This window comes from Toxorhynchites rutilus, chromosome 1 (assembly GCF_029784135.1).
Source record: "Toxorhynchites rutilus septentrionalis strain SRP chromosome 1, ASM2978413v1, whole genome shotgun sequence".
Classification (NCBI taxonomy): domain Eukaryota; kingdom Metazoa; phylum Arthropoda; class Insecta; order Diptera; family Culicidae; genus Toxorhynchites; species Toxorhynchites rutilus.
In genome coordinates this window covers 139,931,336-139,954,563 of record NC_073744.1, presented here as the reverse complement: position 1 = coordinate 139,954,563, position 23,228 = coordinate 139,931,336, and the positions used below count along the sequence as shown (strand labels likewise).

The window sequence follows — 23,228 nt, the reverse complement described above, 5'->3', positions numbered from 1 at the left end:
TCGCTAAAATCAGGCAATTTTGATGTAGGACTACGTCTTACATTAAGGGTGCCAAGACAGAAAACAGGTCACGTTTTCATGAAATCAAGTTAACCCTAATAACTATTTTTGCTGCGAACGGATCTTAACGATTTGCATATCAATCGAATCGGAATTTTTCTAAGATTTGTTTGATATGCTATACATTCTATCCATGTATATGGTTTAAATTGATGAAAATTGGAAGCATTCCCATTTCCCCGATTTGTGTCGATTTGTGTGCTTTCCCGAACAGAGCTGTCAATAATGGGCAACTTATGCAGCCGCTAGAATAGAAACAACAAAGGGTAAGAAACTTGCATAGTAAGAAAGATGTCGCTAGCGTATAAGTATTGCATCTCATCTGGAGAAAATTCACAGAATCTTTCTGTGCTCGAAACAACAAAGGTCGCTTATTCTGCTCGTTTTGTGTTTTATGTACTGTGAACACTAGCGAATATTTCACTTCAAGTACATTTGGCATTGCAATAAATACAACCATCCGAGCCATGGCAAAGCAGGAGAAACAAGAGAAGAGTGCATGCTAGCTTTGTTGACGGTTTTGACCAAGAATGGAGAAACGATTTTCCATAAACGGTCATCCTCGCGATGTTTCATTTTTATCACTGCATCTGTGTGCATCTGATAAACGCGTGTTTGATGCTTGTGGCGATGCACGGAAGATGCCTCTCGTTAAATACTTAAATACTGCAATGCGTGCATTGATATGAAGTAACAAAATGCGACATATGACCAGTTAGTGTATTGTTCTCGCAAAGGCAAGAAAGAATCTTTCTTCTCGAAATGGTTCTACAAAACTTCGCAAGCCATTAAAACTTTTCAGGGTGCCCGGAACTTTTTACTAAAGAATTATTTATGAAATTCCGACGTATTACCAAATAATATCTGAAATGATAAACCAACAAATTAAAAAAAAGATTGCGGAGTCCTACGTTCTAAGCGATCGTGTCTCGGATACTCGATTTTTTTTTAATGCAAACATTTATATCATGGACAGACATACAGCTGTACTAGCGTTGTACGTGTACAGCGTTGTATAAGTACCATCGTATCATTGTACCGCATGTCAATATTTCAATGAAAACAGGTTTTATTTAGCGTCTAAACTATCAAACACAACAATCAGGTTTCCAATATGAGTTATTAACATAGGAGAAAATCAATGAAAAGAACGTTTACCAAGTGCTTTGATTCGGTTTGTTCATGCTACCCACCACCAACCGTCTATTAATTCATGGTGTGTACAGTAGTGGATATCGGTATTTGCACATCAACATGGGAGAGCAAGGTCGGGCTATAATGTACAGTGGAACCCCGATTATCCACGGAATAGTCTGCCAAGCTTACCACGGATTACGAAAATCGCGGATAACGCAATAAATGGCTAAAAATGAGATGTAAACTAAAAAAAAAAAAAAAAAAGATAATTCAGCATGAAAACTATGTTTTATCAATACAGGAATCATTAAACTATCCATCTGTAAGGTCGTGTCACCAGTGGTCAATTAATGTGAAAGTCATTACCAAAAAGAACAAAAACCTACCACTCATTGAAAAAATTAGGGAAGGTTCATTACTATAGAACTCACTTTCGCGGATCCTTCCATCACTTCACCGTTTTCAATCTTTTCAGCTGCCCAATTCAGGTATGCCAGATAGTTTTTAAATGTTTTCACATGCCACGAAGCTATGTCTTCATATGTTTTCACTATGATTGACAGATGTTTGTTTTTAGTAAACCGATCTGTAAAACGAATGTTGGCTAGCGTAAAAAATTCATCACTAAGCAAAATACCAAGATCAGAAACAATAATGTTTTTATTTATTTGTCACACAATTTTGAAAAGGCTGTAAATGTCTTCACATATTTTTAAATGTCTTCACAACGTTAGGCTTCTTAAAAAAACCAATGATTACCTTGTATAATTTTCATCAATATAAAACATTTGTGCACCCGAACAATGTTAAACAAATTTACAATGTTTTTTTCTTCAGGTTGTCATAATTATTTACCAAGCGATTTAATGAAAATTAATGTAAAATCATCGCATACGCATATTATGCATATTATGTTGTTATGCATTTCTCTCGCTGTTCAAACCAAATTTATATCACTTATAATTTATAAATCACTCCATGTCATACGAAATTAAAGTGCTATTTTTCCAAACGCAAACTGCTCAATTCAAGATCCTTCAGAGTAATTCCCAATTTCGCTAATTTCGCTTCCATGATCGACAACAGGTCGTCATACATTTTGCTGACACGGGCCAGCTCGTAGCGCAAGTCCTGTATTTTGTCGTTCTTCTGAACCAGCAGCTTCTCGATACGAATGCTCAACGATTGCGGTTCGATTCCGGCGAGCGAAAGAACCTCCCCTAGAATCGCCTCCCGCTGTTCGGTCTGTTTCTCGATGTACTCCAGTTTGCGCTCAAGCAGTGAATTCTTTAGGCCTGAAATGAAGAAAACAGATATGTCATAGGAATTAGTTTTGACTACATCGTATCTCAGTCGGACCTGATTTTTGTTGCAATTCCAGAATCGATTTCTCAAACATATTTTTTAGCTGGTCACGCTCCTCTACCAGCTTCTCACAACGCATCTGGAGAACATCCGATTCGAGCTTCAAACTGCTAAGCTGCTTTTGGGTAGAACTGAGACGAGTTTTCACTCGGTTCAACGTCGCCTTATCCCGATCGTAGTACTGTAACTTCTTACGTAACTCAATCAGTTCGGTCTGAGCCTGCTTCAATGGTTCGACAAGTCGTCGATTTTCAGCTATTATTTCTGAGTGATTCTTAACATCCTTGTCGGATTGAATTCTCAGTTCTTCCATTTGGGTCTTCATACTGTTAATCAAGGCCAAATTGTTCAAAGTGATGTCATTATAGTAACCCTTCATTTCCTTGTACGAATTTTCGTTTGTCTTGATCAATTCCGCGATCTGTGCGTTCTTCCGCTCCTCTACCTCTGACAACTCCATCTCATGACGAACTTCAGCTTCTTCTTTGTAGCATTGAAGTTTCTGCTCGAACAGTCTCGTCATCGCTTCAACTTCCTCTTTGAAATTGGCGCGCTCTTGGCTCAGCAGCTCACTGTGCTTCAATTTGAGCTGCTGCACTTCCAGCTCGGAATTCTCCTCCATCTCCCGCAGCAGCCGTCTTAGATCACGCTTATCGTTCAACAACTCTCGCTCCTGCAGAGCGTGATCCTCCTGAGCCATCTTCAGTTGGGTCATCATTTCCGCCTTGAGCTCACCGATGTGCGACTGGTGTTCGTACTGCTGGTGTTTCATCTCCTGCATGACATTCTTCGTGTCCTGGTCGGCCAGCTCCTGGGCCACCTCGACGTCACGCTCCTTGCTGCGGATGACGGCCTTCGCTTCCTCCAGCTGCTTACGGGTGATCTCCCAGAAGGTGCGCAGCTTATCCCGCTCGAGCTGAAAGAAATTTCGTTCCTCCCTTTCCCGTTCCATCTCGTTGCGCAGTCGGAGGGCGAACTGCTCTAGCTGCTCGCGGGACATGCTGGACGTGTCCACGCCATCAATGACGGCTGATGGGTGAAAGTTTGACAAGCAGATCGTAGATGAATGATTAAAGCTAAATGAGTAAGCAAATTATTTACCTTTGGCTTTCTTTGGACCCTGTAAGAATTGAAAAAAGAATTATCATCTAATGGTGCTAATGATTGGTAAGGATTGATATTCTTAATATTAGATTGAGGAAAAAGTAATCCATTATTTTTGGGTGAAATTCAAAACTATTTTTAGTAGGCTTCGGATTGTTCGATGTGGGTCAAATATACACTGTTTTGTTGGAAAATTTGTTGCCATTCTAAGGGTAGCTTCGAAATGTTTCTATCATAGAGGTCTTGGTCCTTATTAGCGAAAAACCATAGCAATAGATTTTTACAATCCTCTCTTGATCCCAACTTCTTATCACTCTGGAGTTTTACAATGCGAGAAAAGGGTGATAAACGGTTGGTGCCAGGTACGAACTATATGGTGGATGCATTAAAACATCCCAATAAAGCTCTCGGAATTGTGTGGCTTTGTGTTGTCCTGATGGAACACAACACCTCTTCTGTTGGTCAGTTCTTAACGTTTCTGGTCAATCGCTAGCTTCAAACGGTCCATTTGACCGTTGTTGAAAATAAATTAAATTGCACATATTTTACTGTTGCAGTATCGGCACCATAAACATCAATCATAATTTCAGCGGCCTGGCTTGCATTTTCGCATTTATAAAATAAAAAGTGTAAAATGTACCGAATATTCTCTTTGATGACCTCAATTGTTAACACCCTGTAACTCAAAACTGAATTGCAACGAGAATTATTGATGTTATTAAGCATTGTTATTATTATTCACAATTGTGGAATAATTGATGTTGTTTATAGAATAAGTTATTAGTATTCTTATTTATGTAGAATAAAATGTAATCAAATACAATTTTTTAAATTAAAAACAATTATCAAAAAATATTGTCTTTATCCCTGATGATTGCCTCTCACAAATATGAAGCAACATTTTCACTGATATTGTACCAATGTTGGACCAACAATTCGTAGTTTGTTTGACATTTGTGCCCACCATTCTTTTTTTGTAACATGTACCAATGATTAGTAGGGTAGAAAATGACTAGAGAATTGGTAACATGTACCAAAAATTCGTCATATTTACTAAATTTTCCTCTCAGTGTGGAACAAACAAAGAATAGCAAAAGATTTTTTTTTCGTGTGAAACTCTATACAACGAGCCTATACTTGAAATTGTATGATCGTTATTACGCGAGATATTGATCACTAAAGCCAGCAAACGCGAAAATAATGGATAACTTTTTCCCTAACCTAATAAAATATATTAAAATCAGAAGTGATAGTGATAGCTTCGACTTGCTTGATGGGGCTATCCAATACGCTGGAGCTGCAGATCCACAGGTTGCGGATAGTGGAACGACTTGTAGAAATAGGAGCAAGCCGCGTAAGCAGTCCCTGACAAGCAGCATGACCAGGATAGGATGTGGCGGGCTGATACAAGTGGTATCTATACAAACGCTTCAAATACCATAATTCCGTATACTGTTCTGTCAAACCGAGTTGACACCGCCTGATAAGCAGCTTTGCCAACAAACCCTTTTGCAATGAGCGTCTGTATCCCAGAAGGGCGGCTCAAATAGCATCTGACCAGTAGTGGGCGGCTAGCTATGGAATGCGGTGTTTCGTAGGCTATATCAAAGATGGCAATCCATCCACGAGACTAGATAACGAAGCTCTGAAAAGGCAACCTACCAAAAACATCACGAACAATTTACCAATGATTAATACGATTCTTCATAATCGGAGAGGACCTAAGGGATCAATAATAGACAACGATTGGAAACTCGGTCCTTGAAGTTACAGATCGCTAAATTTCACGACTAGTGATGAAATGTTCTACGATGAGCTGAAGTTTCGCAACCTCGTAGTCGCAACACGCAACGACGCGTGATCCAGTGGGATCGGATAAGCGATCGCTTGTGCAAGTTGAAAATCAAGGACCGATTTTTCAACTACAATATCATTAACGTGCGCTGTCCACACGAAGGAAGAATCGAAGACGACAAAAAAAAGTTACGCATTGCTTGAGCAAGTCTACAAAAGACGCTCGCGGCGTGTCGTCAAACTCGTCATCGGTGACGTAAACTCTCAAATTGGAAGAGAGCACGCGTACAGACAGGAGGATTGTGCCGAGTAGCCTATATACCGACATGAAAGACAACGGCCAATGGTGACGAGAAGCACCTGCTTCTCCCGCAAAGATGTCTACATGTCCACCTGAAGATCAGCAGGTCAACGGACAGTGATCCAAATATCAAAGTACGAATATTGCTTCGGACCACTACCTAACAGCATGCGGTCAAAACTATCGACAGTTTATCGTCAACATCAAAACCGATTACGACGGATAAATATTTAGTAGTTACAGTTTCCTCAACATGTCGCCAACTACACACAACAAACCTGTCCACTATGGAGGAGTTAGGCCCAGCTTCACTGGATGATGAGTGGGACTGAATCCGCAATGCAGTGAGCAGTTCTGCGGAAGCTGCACTAGTGAGTGAAGTCCTACATATCAGTGTGGTGGATACGGCCCTCAACGTACCTACACGCAGCGCGCTAGATAAACACAAAATATAAGATCAGCATCAATCGTAATCACGCCACTCGATCATTGAACAGGCTATCGCGCGTCATGTTGATCCCACAGAAAGGGTCACGTAGGCACCACCGCCCGCGCTTTGAGTAGCATAATGAATATTAAAATAAATCTCTTCTTAATCCAACCATGTATAAGTGAAGTTCTTTCCTGCGAATAGCATACGTCTGACGGGAACCGTTTACAGGGGAAAGTTAATACACCAGAATCGAGTGATTCGAAGAAGACTTGTTGACTTTTTACTGTAAGTCAACAGTAAAAAGGTAACATGAACAAGAGCTCTGCAGCACCGTACACGAACGAACAACGAACACTATAAAGTCATTCGGAATCACCAGACCTCGACTTTCAGTGCAAATAAGCGTCAGCATGGGAAATCGACACTGTGACGAAATGGAACGGCGATGCAGCAGGAAGCGGAACGGGAGCTTGTTCGAGTACTCGAGACTTTGGAAATGCGTATGAAATTGATGCGGTTGAGGCTGCGACTAAACTTGTCTCTTGTACGGTTCCCGGAATAAATCGCCACAGAAAACGACTGCAACAGAAACCACCGCTTATAAAATGTGTAGTAGGCTATAAATATTGTGGCGCGGTATTGTATTTCAAAACAAGAATTAACCGGGCAAACGTATCGCCCCAGGCAAACGTAACGCCCCGGGCAGACGTATACCGTCCGACGCTCGCTAGAGCTCGGTCGGACATTGCTAAAGGATCGTATCCTATGTTTCAAACTAACCGGGCAATCAGTGGATCCCAGGTTTGCGTGCGAGACACCGCCGCTTCCGACGGCGGGTCGGCGGTGGACTCGGATTGCGTCATCTTGGCGGCATGGGCCGCCTCGATTCCTTATCCTCGCCAAATGGGGACTTCGTCCCCATTACATTGTCCTCAGAATAAATTTCGAAAAACGAGAACAAGAGAATAAATTTATAATAGAAATGTGAGGCACATGATGTTTTTCCCGCGCCAAATATTTCTAGCCTACTACACTTTTTCTAAGCGGTTGTTTCTGTTGCAGTTGTTTACTGTGGCGATTTATTCCGGTCACCCTCTTGTACGCAGCTTATAGAATAATTGCAACGAGAATTATTGATGTTATTAAGCATTGTTATTATTATTCACAACAATATTTTATTCTATTGTGGAATAATTGATGTTGTTTATAGAATAAGTTATTAGTATAATGTATTCTAAGTATGTAGAATAAAATGTAATCAAATACAATTTTTTAAATTAAAAACAATTATCAAAAATATTGTCTTTATCCCTGATGATTGCCTCTCACAAATATGAAGCAACATTTTCACTGATATTGCACCAATGTTGGACCAACAATTCGTAGTTTGTTTGACATTTGTGCCCACCATTCTTTTTTTGTAACATGTACCAATGATTAGTAGGGTAGAAAATGACTAGAGAATTGGTAACATGTACCAAAAAATTCGTCATATTTACTAAATTTTCCTCTCAGTGTGGAACAAACAAAGAATAGCAAAAGATTTTTTTTTCGTGTGAAACTCTATACAACGAGCCTATACTTGAAATTGTATGATCGTTATTACGCGAGATATTGATCACTAAAGCCAGCAAACGCGAAAATAATGGATAACTTTTTCCCTAACCTAATAAAATATATTAAAATCAGAAGTGATAGTGATAGCTTCGACTTGCTTGATGGGGCTATGCAATACGCTAGAGCTGCAGATCCACAGGTTGCGGATAGTGGAACGACTTGTAGAAATAGGAGCAAGCCGCGTAAGCAGTCCCTGACAAGCAGCATGACCAGGATAGGATGTGGCGGGCTGATACAAGTGGTATCTATACAAACGCTTCGAAATACCATAATTCCGTATACTGTTCTGTCAAACCGAGTTGACACCGCCTGATAAGCAGCTTTGCCAACAAACCCTTTTGCAATGAGCGTCTGTATCCCAGAAGGGCGGCTCAAATAGCTTCTGACCAGTAGTGGGCGGCTAGCTATGGAATGCGGTGTTTCGTAGGCTATACCAAAGATGGCAATCCATCCACGAGAATAGATAGCGAAGCTCTGAAAAGGCAACCTACCAAAAACATCACGAAACATTTACCAATGATTAATACGATTCTGCATAATCAGAGAGGACCTAAGGGATCAATAATAGACAACGATTGGAAACTCGGTTCTTGAAGTTACAGATCGCTAAATTTCACGACTAGTGATGAAATGTTCTACGATGAGCTGAAGTTTCGCAACCTCGTAGTCGTAACACGCAACGACGCGTGATCCAGTGGGATCGGATGGAGACGGAGTGGATATAGCGCAAGTTACTAGAGCTCTTGCCTGCTGAAACGACAAACAATTAGGGGAAGTGGGGGCATAGTGGTCACCCTAAGGAGTATGCACATTTTCAGCGTCCACATATCGATTTAATTCCCGTTTGTCGGAAAATATTATAGTTCAACTTGTTGTTGTTCAAGATAGCAAACTCATAATAGTACACTTTTCATCGTTAGAAAAAAAGGTGAAAAATCGAACATTATTTTTGTTTGGAGGTAAAGTGCTAAATAGGATAGATTTATGCGATTTTTTCGTCCAAATTTGTTCAAATCATAATTGATATACAGGGTTTTCCATTTCGGGCTTCCGAAAGTATACAGCCCTGCGCTGACAACCGTTTGACATAGCTGTCAACCAAAGCGTCATATCGTTAGTTGAATGTCTGCCATTTTACAATATGGATCGTTTTAGCATCGCACAACGTGTTAATTTTTTTAAATTATACTATAAAAATGATGAAAAACCGGAAAATGTTTTTCGAGCATTACGGACGGATTTTGGTCGTCATGGACGGCCTACAGAGCACACAATCGCTAATGCAGTGCGTAAATTCGAACAAACTGGATCCGTAGCGGATATTGTGAAACCTGTGCATCATCGTAATGTGCGTTCGGCCGAAAATATTGCTGCTGTTGCTGCTAGTGTTGAGGATGACCCGAATGTTTCGATTCCACGGCGTGCTCAGCAATTGGGCTTGTCAAACACATCATTGTGGCGAATTTTATATTTGGACTTGCACCTACATCCATATAAAGTCCAACTGGTACAAAAATTAGAGCGTGGTGACCATGGAACGCGTCGGGCATACGTCGATTGGGTGAACGAACAACAGCAGCAAAATGCTGAATTTTCGCATCAAATTTTCTTCAGCGAAGAGGCACATTTCGAGCTCGGTGGCTATGTGAACACCCAAAATTTCCGTATATGGGGCTCAGAAAATCCACACGTGATTGTTGAGAGGCCATTGCATCCGCCAAAAGTCACTGTTTGGTGCGCATTATGGTCTGGTGGAGTCATCGGGCCGTATTTCTTTGAAAATGAGGACGGCGAGACGGTAACTGTGAATGGTGAGCGCTATGGCCGCATGTTAACCGATTTTTTTTGCCACAAATTGAAGATATGGATACGGATGACATGTGGTTTCAGCAGGACGGCGCCACATGCCAAACAAAACGACCGAACATGGCCATATTTCGAACGAAATTTGAGGGACGCATAATTTCGCGTTTTGGTGATGCTAATTGGCCGTCCAGATCATGCGATTTGAACCCACTATACTTTTTTTTGTGGGGTTATGCGAAAGACCGTGTCTATGCCAACTCTCCGCAAACTCTTGAACATTTGAAAGACAACATTCGTGAAGTTATGACCGAGATACCGCCCCATATGTGCCGAAAAGTCATTGAAAATTACCTGTTCTGGATCAAGATGTGCGAGGAAGCCCTAGGTGGACATTTGAATGATGTTGTACTTCACACATAATGGCATAAACCAAACTTTAATTTGCAATAAAAGTTTCATCGAAATTCGAATTCTAAGTGTGTTTTATTTCAATTGACTTTCGGAATTTAAAGTTGGAAAACCCTGTAGTATGTACATATATAAAATAAGCTTGGCCATTCACCTAGAGTCTCAATTCAAATTTTCTCATGCATACAAAAACATAGTATTAGGCAAACAAAATTCCGCATAATGAGGCTTGGTTTAGTTGGAGTGGCATATTTATTCAGGCTCAAAGCCACATAAAGATCCTCTTCAAGAGCAGAATGTGATGAGGTATATCAGCTTTAATAAACAGAACATTGTAAGTCGATATTCACTTTGCCCCCAAACATCAAAATAATTTCTATGCTAATTAATCGCTGAGATTAAACGAAATATCTATTCACCTCTCCTAGAATATATGAACAGTCGTCCAAACTGATGATTTGTCCAATATATCAGATTGAATAAACTAAATTTCACGAGAAATTCCTTAGTAACCATGCGCACAGAACTACGGCCTAATGGCTATCGATTTCTGCTTTTATTTATATTTTGACATGCGACAGCTCTACTGAAGTACAGGGTGACTCAAAAGTCATTAAATTCTTCAAACATTAGGTGACTATCAATACGGCATATATAGTCAATAGATATACTAACAAACAACTTTGCCCCCCATGACCAATTTGCGCCCACTACCCCTACCTTTGTATGGAGTGTAAGCGAGATGCGGTATTCGTTACAAAATCAGTTAAAATAAGTAAAAACGGTCTGCTTTGGTTTGAATTTACTGATTACAATAAGTTTAAATTGGTTGCTTCCCGTGGCGTTGGTACAAGGTAATATCGTAATTCTTTCCTTGCTGTTTTTCTGCCCTGAAACATTCTTTCAATCACAATGGCTGAAGTGTAAGTGGAAATACACTTCCAAAAGCGCCCCAATTCGCATGTGTTATAAATTTGCTTATGTTACGCTCGCGTATAATCAGAATTTTACTTCATATTTATATTTGCAATTGCTCATCTGAACACAGCGTTCATACATTTTACTTCAGTATTGAATTGTTTTTTTTTTATTTCAAATGTATTCTAAGACTCGTGTCAGTGAAGCGCCACACAGTCTGATAAGTGAATTGATCTATTTACGTACCAAAACCAAAACAAACGGTGTGCTTTGCTGTTCTCTTACAAACACTATTACTCCATGAAACACGTGGTTTTACCTATACTACTACAATGGGTTCGTTAAGGTGAAGGTGGAAGCTAGCCATTGTAGTAGTATAGGTAAACCCTCGTGTAAAAATGGGGTAATAGTGTTTGTGAGAGAAGAGCAAAGCACACGTAAATAGATCAATTCACTTATCAGACTGTGTGGCGCTTCATTGACACGAGTCTTTGAATACATTTGAAAAAAAAAACAAATAACAATTCAATACTAAAGTAAAATGTATGAACGATATGTTCCGATGAACAATTGCAAATATAAATATATATAGAAGGTGCATTTGCATATGATTCTGATTATACGCGAGCGTAACATGAGCAAATTTATAACACATGCGAATTGGGGCACTTTTGGTATTAACAAGTTCTTCCGCATAGTAACTCGATGTTGATAATTCCTTAATATTTTCCTTCGTTGATCGTATAGTTTTCACATATTCACGTTGGAAAGCCTTAACCCTTCTCTTCGTTGGCCGAGGCATTTAGATTGAATTTAATACTTTTCCGTTTACTGTTTTTGAAAGCATAGGCAGCCGTGGCAGTGTTCCGAGCTCTGCAATACAATTTTCTTACCCAATGTTAAAGTTGCTAAAACTTACATTATAGACCCATTAAACGTAAAAATAATAATTGTATTGATATCAACACAATTTTATTCTATTGATTTTCATGACATGGGACGCTATGACTCCGGAATAACATTTTATTGAGTGGTTTTTATAGCTGTTTCGATGATGTTGTTTGGCATCAGTGTCGAAAAAATAACGATGCTTCCACCAAAACAAACAAAACCATTGCAGAAGATTGAAAAACGAAAATTTAACTTTCAGAGCACTTGCTCGAGTTTTCCGACGTTCTTCACTATACGGTGCGAAAGCAGATGAAAATTTAATATCTTGTGAGTAATCGATTAGAGTTTGGTTGATATTACTTGATGGGAAGTGTGCGAAAACGATCATTTTCTTCACACTGTTTCGCAAAATTATTGATTTTCGGGCGAGAGGTGAGGGAGGGAGATGAAAGAAATGAGCGCCATTGTGGCAGCCATTTGTGGCTAGCTTCCACCTTCACCTTAAGTCAGCAGAAAGTTGAACAAGAACAGTTTTGACAAATCATATACTAGAACGTGGACATTTTCTATGGATAAATTTACTCAATTGATCAAATACTACAGGGTGGGCCATTTAAAGTGGAAGCATCTGGCAACCCCATAACTTTTGACAGAGATGTCAGATTAACAAATGTCATACCGCGTTGGAAGCGTCATTTCAGTACAATTTTAACCATGGAACAATACACACCTAAACAACGCGCTGAAATTGTTCAGCTGTACATTCAAAATAACTTCTCAATTGTGTTAACTAAACGTGCGTGGAAAAATAAAAATAAAGCCTAAAAAAATAAAAATAAAATAATCGCCTGGAGACAACACTATACGTCGATTATATGCCAAATTTATATCGTCTGGTAGTGTTGGTAATGCCAGTCATCTGTCCAGACAACGACCAAGACGTTTCGACGAGAATATTGATGCCGTTCGAGCCAGTGTTGCAGAGACTCCATCGACATCAGGTCGCCATCGTTCGCAAGAGTTAGGCATCGCTCGAACCACTCTCCGACGCATAATTCGTGTTGATTTGAAAATGTTTCCGTATAAAATTCAAATGGCTCAACAACTTAACCCATCTGATTTACCACGTCTACTTGATTTTGCTGCCACGACCAAATTATTGCGCGAAATGTTCCCCGGAAGATTAATATCGAAAAACAGCGATTATGACTGGCCACCGAGATCACCTGATTTGACGCCTCCTGACTTTTTTTTATGGGGATATTTAAAATCCAAGGTATACAGTGGTAAACCAAGGACCCTGGCTGCGCTGAAAGACAATATCCGACAAGAAATTGCTGCCATATCGGCCGAAACATTGGGCAAAGTGATGGAAAATGCCGAAAAAAGGGCACATTTTGCGGTCAAGGCCAGAGGCGGTCATTTACGAGATATCATAATCAAAAAGTAGTTAGAACAAATCTCCTTGGACCAAAATAAATGAATTTAAAAAAAAAAAATTTTAAAATTCCACTTCTTTACTTTGCTATTGCAAAAACAAATCCTTCCACTTTAAATGGCCCACCCTGTATGAATAGACTACCACCAAGTAATGTGCGTGTCCCGGGTATACTTCCGAATCCTTTGAATCCCGCAACCGATTAAGACAAGGTGATGGGATTATGTCTTCTTCTTCTTGAATGGCGTTAACGTTCCCTATGGAACTTTTGCCGTCTCAACGTAAGCATTAACTAGCGTCATCTATTAATACTTAGTTGAGATTTCTTAAGCCAAATAACACGCCTTGAATGTATTCCGAGGGTCAAGCTCTAGAATACGCGTGACCACAGTGCAAGTCGAAGGAAATTTCTTTGACGAAAAATCCCCCGCCCAGGACGGGATTCGAACTCGAACACCCGGCATGATAATGTGAGACGCTAACCACGTCCACGGACACGGGTGCACTAAAAAAAAAATAAAAAATAAAAAAAGGTTCTCAAATGGTGATACACATTAGGGTAGGAGCCTACCTGTTTGGTCTCAAATGTTCCTATCTCACGCCTCCACGAAGATCATATGACGACATTTTTAGATCGGGCGTGAACTGGAAACACACACCTGGTCTTGGCTCTGAGAACGGGTGTCGAAAGTGGCTAAGTGAGGGGGTGCGAGTGAGTCAGAGCGCTATATCTCTCCCGGGGAAGGCCTCCCGGGTCATTGGAGGTTTAGGGGTGCGTCTGTCTCCATGTTAGGGGCGGCGCCCCGAAAAGGTTCCTCTGGCAAGGGCGGACTCTAATATACCTTGCCAACCCGCTGTCTCCCGGGCAAAGGAGATACACCCAGAAAATGGAGCTACGTTCACGAAGAATAGTTAGAATGCGATCGCCCGATGAGGGTCCCCGAACTGGAGCTGGTCCTGGAACGGGCGTAAGAGCGAGCGGCCAGCGGCTGGAGGGCGAGGTGCAAGAGCGGGCCACCAGCCGGGTTCAACCCGAAGAGCTACCGCCACACGGAAACAGCAGCCATCGACATCACCCAAGAAACGCTGAGCCTACGAGACGTGTTGCGACTGCCAGACGACAGTCGTCCACACTTGTGGGTACCACCAGGCGACGGATCATGTGGACACACGAAATGAACGAGTTCGTGATCCGTGCCTATTACATCTGCACTGCTTTGGAGACGGACATGAGCGGTCGCCCTCGAATACTAACAATGTTCGAGGAAGCGTATCCAGAGTTCGTCGCGAGGCTTGATCAGAACGCTATGATCGCGAGGCGTTGAGCGATAGTACGCAACAACATGCTCTCCCAAACGCAAATCGACGAGATCAAGCAGCAGGTGCAGAGAGAACTAAGCTCCAGAACGAACAGAGCAAGCGATGTGTCGAGACGAAGTTCAGTACGGCTGAGCAATTCATTCGCGAGTGGGGCACGCGAATCAGCACCAGAGGAGGCCACAGCACAACAACCCCCTGAGCCGGAAGACCCACAGCCAGATCAACAACTACTACGTGATCTGGTCTTCCACTACGACGAGGCGATCTCACAGTTTCGCGACGCAGATCCTTTGTCGCGCCCCAGGATTCCGAAGTTGCAGCATTCCCGCAGGCTGACAAGTGCAGTAAAGCTCATGAACGAGCACGTTCTTCCGCTGCACTTGGTTGATGCTGAGGACATGGAGGAGCTGCAACTGAAAGTTTACTGTGCTGCTGTGGCGACCGCCAAAAGTTTAGGATATCGTATAAGGCCAAGAGGCGGACTGCTCCAACATCTCCGTGAAAGGCGTGAGCCTCCATGGCGAAGGAGATTTGAGCAACGGATCCTAAACAAGCGCGCCGCAATTGGAAGACTGATGGCGCACAAAAGAGGCAGCAGATCGGCGAAATTATGTCGCCAAGTTGCTGTGATCGTGCGGCCTATTGAACTTCGCCAGCTGGAAGCTCACCAGCTGACGGAAAAACTCGACACACTAGTACAGCAATTGAGCGTCCTTACAAAACGGCTGAAACGTTACTCTCACTCTGCAAAGCGCCAGGAACAAAATCGGATGTTCAGAGATAACGAGAAAGTGTTCTACGACCACAATAGCGACGAGAAGTCCGACTACCGCGAAGGTTTGCCAGATATTAGCGATGTGACGAACTTCTGGGCTGGTATTTGGGAGACCCCAGTAGAACATCGCGACGGGCAGATGTGGTTAAGACGGGAGGAGGAGAGTTGTGGTGAAATTGGAGAGATGCCAGCTATCATCGTCGGAGAGAACGATGTCCGCGAAGCCTCGCGGTACCTGAGGAACTGGGCAGCACCGGGCCCCGATGGTGTTCTGAACTTTTGGCACAATAATGCCGACGAGAAACTGCAGGCGGTACGTCTGGCATCAAGACGTTGATGACATTTGCCGGATGTGCCATCAACCAGGTGAAAACATAGAGCACATTATGGGAGGCTGTCCCGTTTTGGCCAACGCAGCATACACCGAGTGTCACAACAACGTGGCCCGTATTGTTCATCGACAACTGGCACTCCAATGTGCTCTACTGGAAGACAACGTACCAAACAACCGGTACCTGCCTGCACCTGTCCTGGAAAATGACCGTTTCAAGCTGTACTGCGATCGCACTGTTCTGACCGACCTCTCGATCCACCACAACCGCCCAGATATAATGGTTTACGACAAGAGCGACCACAAAGTCACCATCATCGATGTCGCTATTCCACTGAACCAGAATCTGGAGGAGACCCACGGTCGCAAAATCTGCAAGTACCGATCATTGGCCGTGGAGCTCAAGGAACTGTGGGGGCTAAGGGAGGTCCCAAGAATTGTTCCAGTCGTTCTCTCTGGAACTGGAATTGTCCCGAAGACTCTTCTGGAAGCGCTAAAGGTGTTGAACATGGAGAAGGAATTGGCTGGCATCCAAAAGTCGGTCATCCTTAGCACCTGCGCGATTGTCCGACAATTCCTCGGTCAGGACTTAAACAGCACGAGCATGCAGATACGTGCATTCCGCAGAGCCTAGTCCCCCTTTGGCATTCAGAAGCCCGGGGGCAGGTGAAAATTCTGGCTAGGTTCGCCTAGTTAAGAAGTGAGATAAGTCTGCAAAAAAAAATAATAATGGGATTATGTGTGTGCTATATAATATCTCTCTTTAAGGTAATATGAGTACCGGTAAGTTCCTTCGGTTTTTTTTAATTGCTTCATTCTGCAAAAATGGTTAAAAATTAAATATTCAAAGTATTGCCCATCGATAGTCACAACTTTTTCCCATCTTTCTGGCAATTCATCCCTTTGGGGAAATAATCGGCCGGTTTGTCGGCTAACTACGAATCGATCTAATTTTTGACTTCATCAAAATTGGAGAAGTGCTGGGCAACAAGGTTATGTTACATCGATCGAAAAAGGTAGCAATCGGATGGAGCAATGTCTGGAGAATACGGCGGGTGGAATGGGACCTCCCATTTCAGCGTTTCCAAGTATGTTTTGACCGGTTTCGCGACATGCGACCGAGCATTATCGTGCTGCAAAATAACTTTATCGTGTCTTTGCTCGTATTGTGGCCGTTTATCTTTCAGTGCACGGCTCAAACGCATCAATTGCCGTCGGTAGAGGTCCCCCGCAATGGTTTCATTTGGTTTTAGCAGCTCAGCAGCACACCACACACAGCTGGTTCCACCAAATAGACAGCATAGCCTTCTGGCCGTGAATATACCGCGCGGCCGTCAATTTTGATGCATTGCCAGGGTATTCATACGTTGTCCGACGTTTGGTATTGTCGTAATGGATCCACTTTTCATCGCCAGTAACGATTCGATGCATAAAAACCCTTTTTTTTATGCCGTTGTAGCAGTTGTTCGCACGTGAAAAAACGGCGTTCGACGTCTCGTGGCTCCAATTCATACGGCACCCAATGTCCTATCTTTCGGATCATTCCTATTGCTTTTAACCGATCGGATATGGTTTGCTGAGTTACTCCAAGTGTATTTGCAAGTTCTTGTTGCGTTTGTGACGGATCTTGATCGAGTAAAGCCTCCAATTCTTCATCTTCAAACTTTTTTGGCGGACCGAAACGTTCTTCGTCTTCCAAGTCAAAATTAAACTGTCGTTGGTACGAAATTAGACATATTCGAAGTGGCAAAAAACTATGTTGTTTACGCTTCAACTTTTTGACATATACTGAAGAGAAACGCGCAATGACAGTAGCTTTCCAACGAATGTCTGGAAATTTGATTCACTGGAATAATAATCAAGTTACGCCATCTGTTGTAAAACCGGAGAAACTCACCGGTACACTTAATATAATACGGAGACATTATTGAAGGATTATATTAGGTTGGGGAAAAGGTAATCCATTATTTTCTCGATAGTTGGCTGTAGTGATCGATATCTGGTGTAATATCGATCCTGCAATTTCAAGTTTAGGCTCGTTGTAAGGGTGACATTTCACACTAAAAAAATCTTTTGCTTTTGTTTGTTCCATTCAGTTGTGAGTTACAGGGTGTCAACAATGGAAGTAAACAAAGAGAAAATTCGTGAATGGTATTTATGGTATCGATACTGTAACAGAAAAATATGTGCAATTCAATTTTTTTAAATTTTTAAATTCAATTTTTGTTTTGTTTTGGTGCAATACACTAAACTCTGATCTCTACTGTCAACAACTAAACCGTTTGAAGCAAGTTCTTGATCAGAATTGGTCAATAGAAGAGGTGTTGTGTTCCATCAGGACATTGCATGTCTACAGTGACTCGCCAGAGATTCTGGGTGCTTGATTGGAATGTTTTTATGCATCCATCGTATTGTCCAGACCTGGTTCCAAGTGATTACTACGTTTTACTCGCATTGCAAAACTTGCAGAGTGATAAGAAAATGGGATCAAGAGAAGACTGTAGAAATCGATCGCTAGAGTTTTTCACCAATAAGAACCAAGACTGCTATGAGAGAGGCATTATGATACCTTTAGAATGGCAACAAATTTTACAACAAAATGGTGCATATTTGACCAAAATCGGACAATTCGAAGCATATTAAAAAAAGGTTCGAATTTCACCCAAAAATAATGGATTACTTTCCCAACCTAATATTTAAAAATAGCTGGTACCGTTAGAAAGAGTCGGGAAATGTTGGAACGTATATACCACCTACCAAAGACTCTCTGAGCAACTGCTTCTAGTGATAGGGAACTTTTCGCGCATGAATGCAACATTCTCAGAGGCCTTATTTTTAAAAGCTCTCAAATCTAAAAAAATGCTGCATCGCAAGGGACTTAGGTGAGGTTGCTATAAATGTCATGCCACACCTGCTTAGTTCCATCTGGAATGTCATTAAGTAATTGCTAATAGTTCATTAACTTTTATGAAAGTTGAAGCCAGTCAGAAGAGTTAAAGTTATATTTTTGCGATATACCTGGTGGAATCTGAATGTCTCAGTGAAAGTCTGGAAGATTCCAGATAAATCTGGAGGGTTGGCAACGCTGCTATTGACTCGAGACGACTACACTGCTCGAGGACCTTTATGCAGGAGTTTTAAGAAAGGTGTCGGGAAATATTGTAACCTTTTTCAAAGTTTACAAGTTGAGATCAATCGCTTGGTGATAGTTTTGATACCAATGAAAAACAAAATATTGTTTGTAAATATAAATAAGCGCACAAGAAATAATTGAAATATATAAAACAAATTAAATAAAAGAGAAACAGAAACGAATTTCGCAAATCAAATTAATATTGAATTCAAATTTCTGGCAGCCCACTATGAGTTTCGTCGTTACGCTACGTATTTGAAAAAAAAAAACAGGGAAACATGCAGCACGGCAAAAAGAATTGATGTGTCGTTAAGTGCGACGGAACTCATTTCGGTTATCCAATCAGGAGGTAGCACAGTGTAGACTTATTTGAAAATTCGAACCTAGTTAGCGCAGGGATAACAGGCGGATTTCACTGCTCACATCTCTGCTTAACTCATCAGTGGAGCCGATACCAATACCAGCACAGCATCCAACTGAGCACAAAGTGCACAATCCACAATTGATGCGTGATGACGCCACGCATCGTACGATCCTTTGTAAGGACGGGATCCGGAATGCTATATAAGGCCCTCTAGCCCACTCGACGGTCTCTTATTCCTGGATCAGCGAAGTAAAAAGTGGTGTTAATTTCGGCAAGTCCAATTTCCTAGTGAATCCAGCATTCACAGCAAGTTAATTGCTTTAGCAACAGTGGTTTTGTTCAATAAAACAATTGCAGTGCGCGAAGATAGTGAGCGTAGCTAGTAAGGCTATTTTCATATAGCCCTGGTCCTCCTTATAGCCAACGTTGAGGCCAGCTAATAGATGAAGAGGTCGCATCCGATCGGAGAGTTAGTTAGTCGACACACTTAAGTTACTTTCCGACCGTGAATGCAAGGTGTCGCGAGTGAACAAAACCGAGATAATTCCTCTCGGCACATACCGCTATCCAGGTCGCAGAAGGTCGTCCACCAACATACGACCAACCACCATAATCTAATCTTCCGACCAGAGTCGGAATTATAAGCCGTAGCAGCCGAAGACGTCCATCTTGCCGGAAAACGCAGCGCAGCAGATCTCTAAAAGCCGGCACAGCCGCCGGTAATAACCACGTGGTGACAGTATCACAACAGCGACAGAAGTAGATACGAGCAGAGCGAGTGAGTCCGTTTAGATCTTTTTAATAAATAAATTGTCATTAGATTTTGGAATAAAGTGTTTTGATTCGATTCTATAAATTTTGCTTGCGATATTTTCTTGTGTGCACCAAAAAAAAATGATTTCAGCTTGATTAGCTCTAGCGTAAAGAAGGGACAGGTGAGTTTCCACTAGCGCGTTTTAGTCGACCCTGAGAATAATTGAGTGAGAGTTAGCTTGGTTGGCTTATAAAAACGTCCGCATCGGAGACGAGTGGAAGTCTTCGTAAGTTACAATATAGACGGTATAGAATGTAGACAGAAGACGGAGAATGGCGGGAGCGCATGAACTTTGAATCTCTACTTGGAGATAGCCACATTGCACATCTGGCAAAAAATAAATATATTGCGGCGGACTGGTCGCGTCGTAAGGATATCAGACGACATCCCGAATAAAAAACACCTCCAAACTAACCCGTGCGGCACCAGGAACAGAGGGGCACCGAATATACGATGGCTCAACTAGATCGAGTTTAACTTCCGAGTGACGCCTGGGATACTGGCGACCCACAATTGAGACGACTTCTAGATATAGCCCGAGCCACCCCGGTCCTAGCCTGCTACGTAAGATAAAGATCTCGACTATAGAACACAAATTTGTAAAAAAAAATGTTTTTTATTTTTTTGGCAATTCATTCCTGGTCAATTGGTGAATTTAGTTTATCACTAAAGGTGGCCGTACACTGTTTGTCAAGTTGTCAAATATTTCACATGTTGCCAACAACATTGGTGAAAACAAGATGTCAAGATAATAAGAAATACTCGATACACATCCATTCAACCATATGAATCTGTAAGTTATGGCTAGCTCAGTGGTACTGGTTTGTATGATTACCTCAGGGTCGGCTCTTACCTAGGAACGAGGTGGACTAACGAATACAACGGAAGCTGTTGGTGATGGATTTGATTGAGAGTTTGAATAAGAACGGAATGGTAAGTATTTATTTTTAAAATTTATTATATTTTTTTTTTCTTTCTTTTCAGGTTAGTAGGTCAAAGGATCGTTGCGGCCGAACAGGAACAGGTTGACTCCAGGTATGTACATTGGTTTTGTGGGAGAGAGAGAGGGTTTTGGTGTTGTTTTTTTTTTCTACTCACGGTGCCCGCACACGGGGATCGGTCTCATCGGTCTAAGTGACGATGAGCGGGGGCTGGGCTCGACCGGACCTCACCGCACTGCAACCTCCGAAACGTTCGACCGACTCACCCGTATACGTGTTGAGCAGCGATAACTTTGGGGGCTCGCTGATCACCGGCGTTTTCTCCGAGGTACTTTCCTTCGTCGTCTGATTCCTGCGAGGAGGGTGAATGTTGCCCGGCTATTGCGGTTCCTAGGACTCAGAAACTTATTTCTCCCTTAATTTTTCTCGCACTTCACTCAAAAAGAACAACTTAAATTTAGAATTTTCTTCGATCGGTCTATATTCTTCGACGGTCCGTGAGCTAAGACCGATTTGAGCCTCCCAAATCTTCCTTTACTGCTCGAATCCCTCTTTTACCTCTCCCTCTATTCCTTCCTATCTCTCTATCCGCTTTCTCTCTCTCCCCATATGAATCTTAAGCTCCTTTGATCGTTCTTTAGAACTAAAGATCTCTCCGTCGATTGTGAGGAATCATTGTTAAGGATTGTTAATTTTTTTATAAAGATTCTTTTTTTTTTAATTCGCGATGCAGCATGCAATGCCTTACATGTAGGTAGATAGTCATGGGATGCGGGTAAGTGTTAGTAAGATTAAGGGATTTGAACTTACTCTTCCATTCTTACCATAGATTCAATGGTTCGTTTTTTTGTTGCGGTTTATTTTTATTTTAAACCGTAACAAATCATAACAGTTGTTTCAATGATTTAGTCAATATTATGAAGAATAGACATAGCATAAAGACAGACATGGCTGAAGATAATAACAAAATTATTCATGACACGAACTGTCAATCGCTTATTTGTTGAAATGGTGCCAATGTCGTATCTATTGAGTGAAAACATTGAATTCATGTCACGACCTTGGGAATGACTGCCGATAGGGCCTTGTTCTCAAACGTCGCATAATGTAAATTGTATATCGTAACATTGTAAACTAATTATCAATCGTGCTAGTATCAATCATAAGTAATTTAGAAAGGTTGCTCAATGGGACTGTTGTGGTCACAACTCGTATTAGATTTCAGGTGATCACTGGTAACCGGGAGGAACTAGAATTTCACATTCATAGAATTTTATTTTGCAACAGAAGTAGTGCAACTAGCAACGCCGTTCTCATTTCAACGCTTACATAGAACAACAGTTTGACTTTCCAGTCAAAAGCTAGACAGCATAAAAACTTACCATTTTAATGTTTTAACTGCGTGCTGATGCTCGCCTATAATCTGTTTTATTGCTTTGGCTGACCGGCGTTTTTTTCCTATCCGATATTTTACTTTCGTGCTTTCAACACGACAACGGTTCACTCCCTGGTATCTGCAAGCAGAAAACAAAAATCGCGCGAATAACAGAAAAAAATGACAAACATCCTACGAGCGAAACTGGGGCCACACTTAATTGGACAATATTCAGCTGGCAAATGCCAAACCGTTCCAGGATGCGTCGCACCACACAACTGAGTAGCGCCGGTAGAGTAGAAATATAAATTGATAAATCACATGAATAAATATCCCGATCGCTGGGACCAATTTGGGAACGATTCCCGTTCCGGGGGGTTAGTTTCGGCTTCGGCAGCAATATTCGGTGTCTCGACTCGTGTGCACTTAGAGCGGGAACACTAGAAACCAAAAAAAAAACACCACGGAACACCGCGTCCGATTACTGTATTTCGCCGTCCGGACTGAGCTGGGATCTGTCGGAGCAAAAATTTGCTGCCACAAAACTGACTTACTTGGTTGACCAAACTGTCGTCGGGTTCGGAGCGGGTTATTGATAAAACTATTCATGGCGTTGTCATGGATTCAAACTTTGGTTTTTGTAGCGCTTCTATTATTGTTGTGTCACCTTACATATGCTTTGACGAGATTTACTTGGTTTTTTGTATCCCTATGCGTTTCATGCGCTGTTTCGGAGACGTTGTCAAGGCGAATCCTGGCGATGAAAAACCACGTGTTGGATGATTCGGATATGGCAACCATGTGATTGAGTTTGTCTGCACGGTGTTTCTGAAGGGCTACAGATGAGCCATTTCAGGTTTTTGAACATTTTCATGCATAACAATCATAGGCAATTATGAATTA

At 41.7% G+C, this 23,228-nt stretch overlaps 1 protein-coding gene across 4 annotated transcripts; it reads right to left on the bottom strand.

The window, feature by feature from the left end:
* Positions 1-1,873: 1,873 nt before the first annotated feature.
* On the bottom strand, positions 1,874-22,986 carry LOC129774344 (dynein regulatory complex subunit 4). Of its 4 annotated transcripts, none has more exons than XM_055778064.1 (5): positions 22,880-22,986; positions 22,333-22,765; positions 3,664-3,682; positions 2,557-3,591; positions 1,874-2,492 (listed from the first exon to the last, which is right to left on the bottom strand). In XM_055778064.1, the coding sequence occupies exons 2-5, from the start codon at positions 22,333-22,335 to the stop codon at positions 2,197-2,199; spliced, it is 1,353 nt and encodes a 450-aa protein (XP_055634039.1). In that variant the 5' UTR covers positions 22,336-22,765; positions 22,880-22,986; the 3' UTR covers positions 1,874-2,196. The 4 variants fall into 4 exon arrangements, with proteins under 4 accessions (XP_055634039.1, XP_055634054.1, XP_055634046.1 ...); XM_055778079.1 differs by having other exon boundaries at positions 22,333-22,464; positions 22,880-22,903; XM_055778071.1 differs by lacking the exon at positions 22,880-22,986 and having other exon boundaries at positions 22,333-22,464; positions 22,522-22,873.
* Positions 22,987-23,228: the final 242 nt, after the last annotated feature.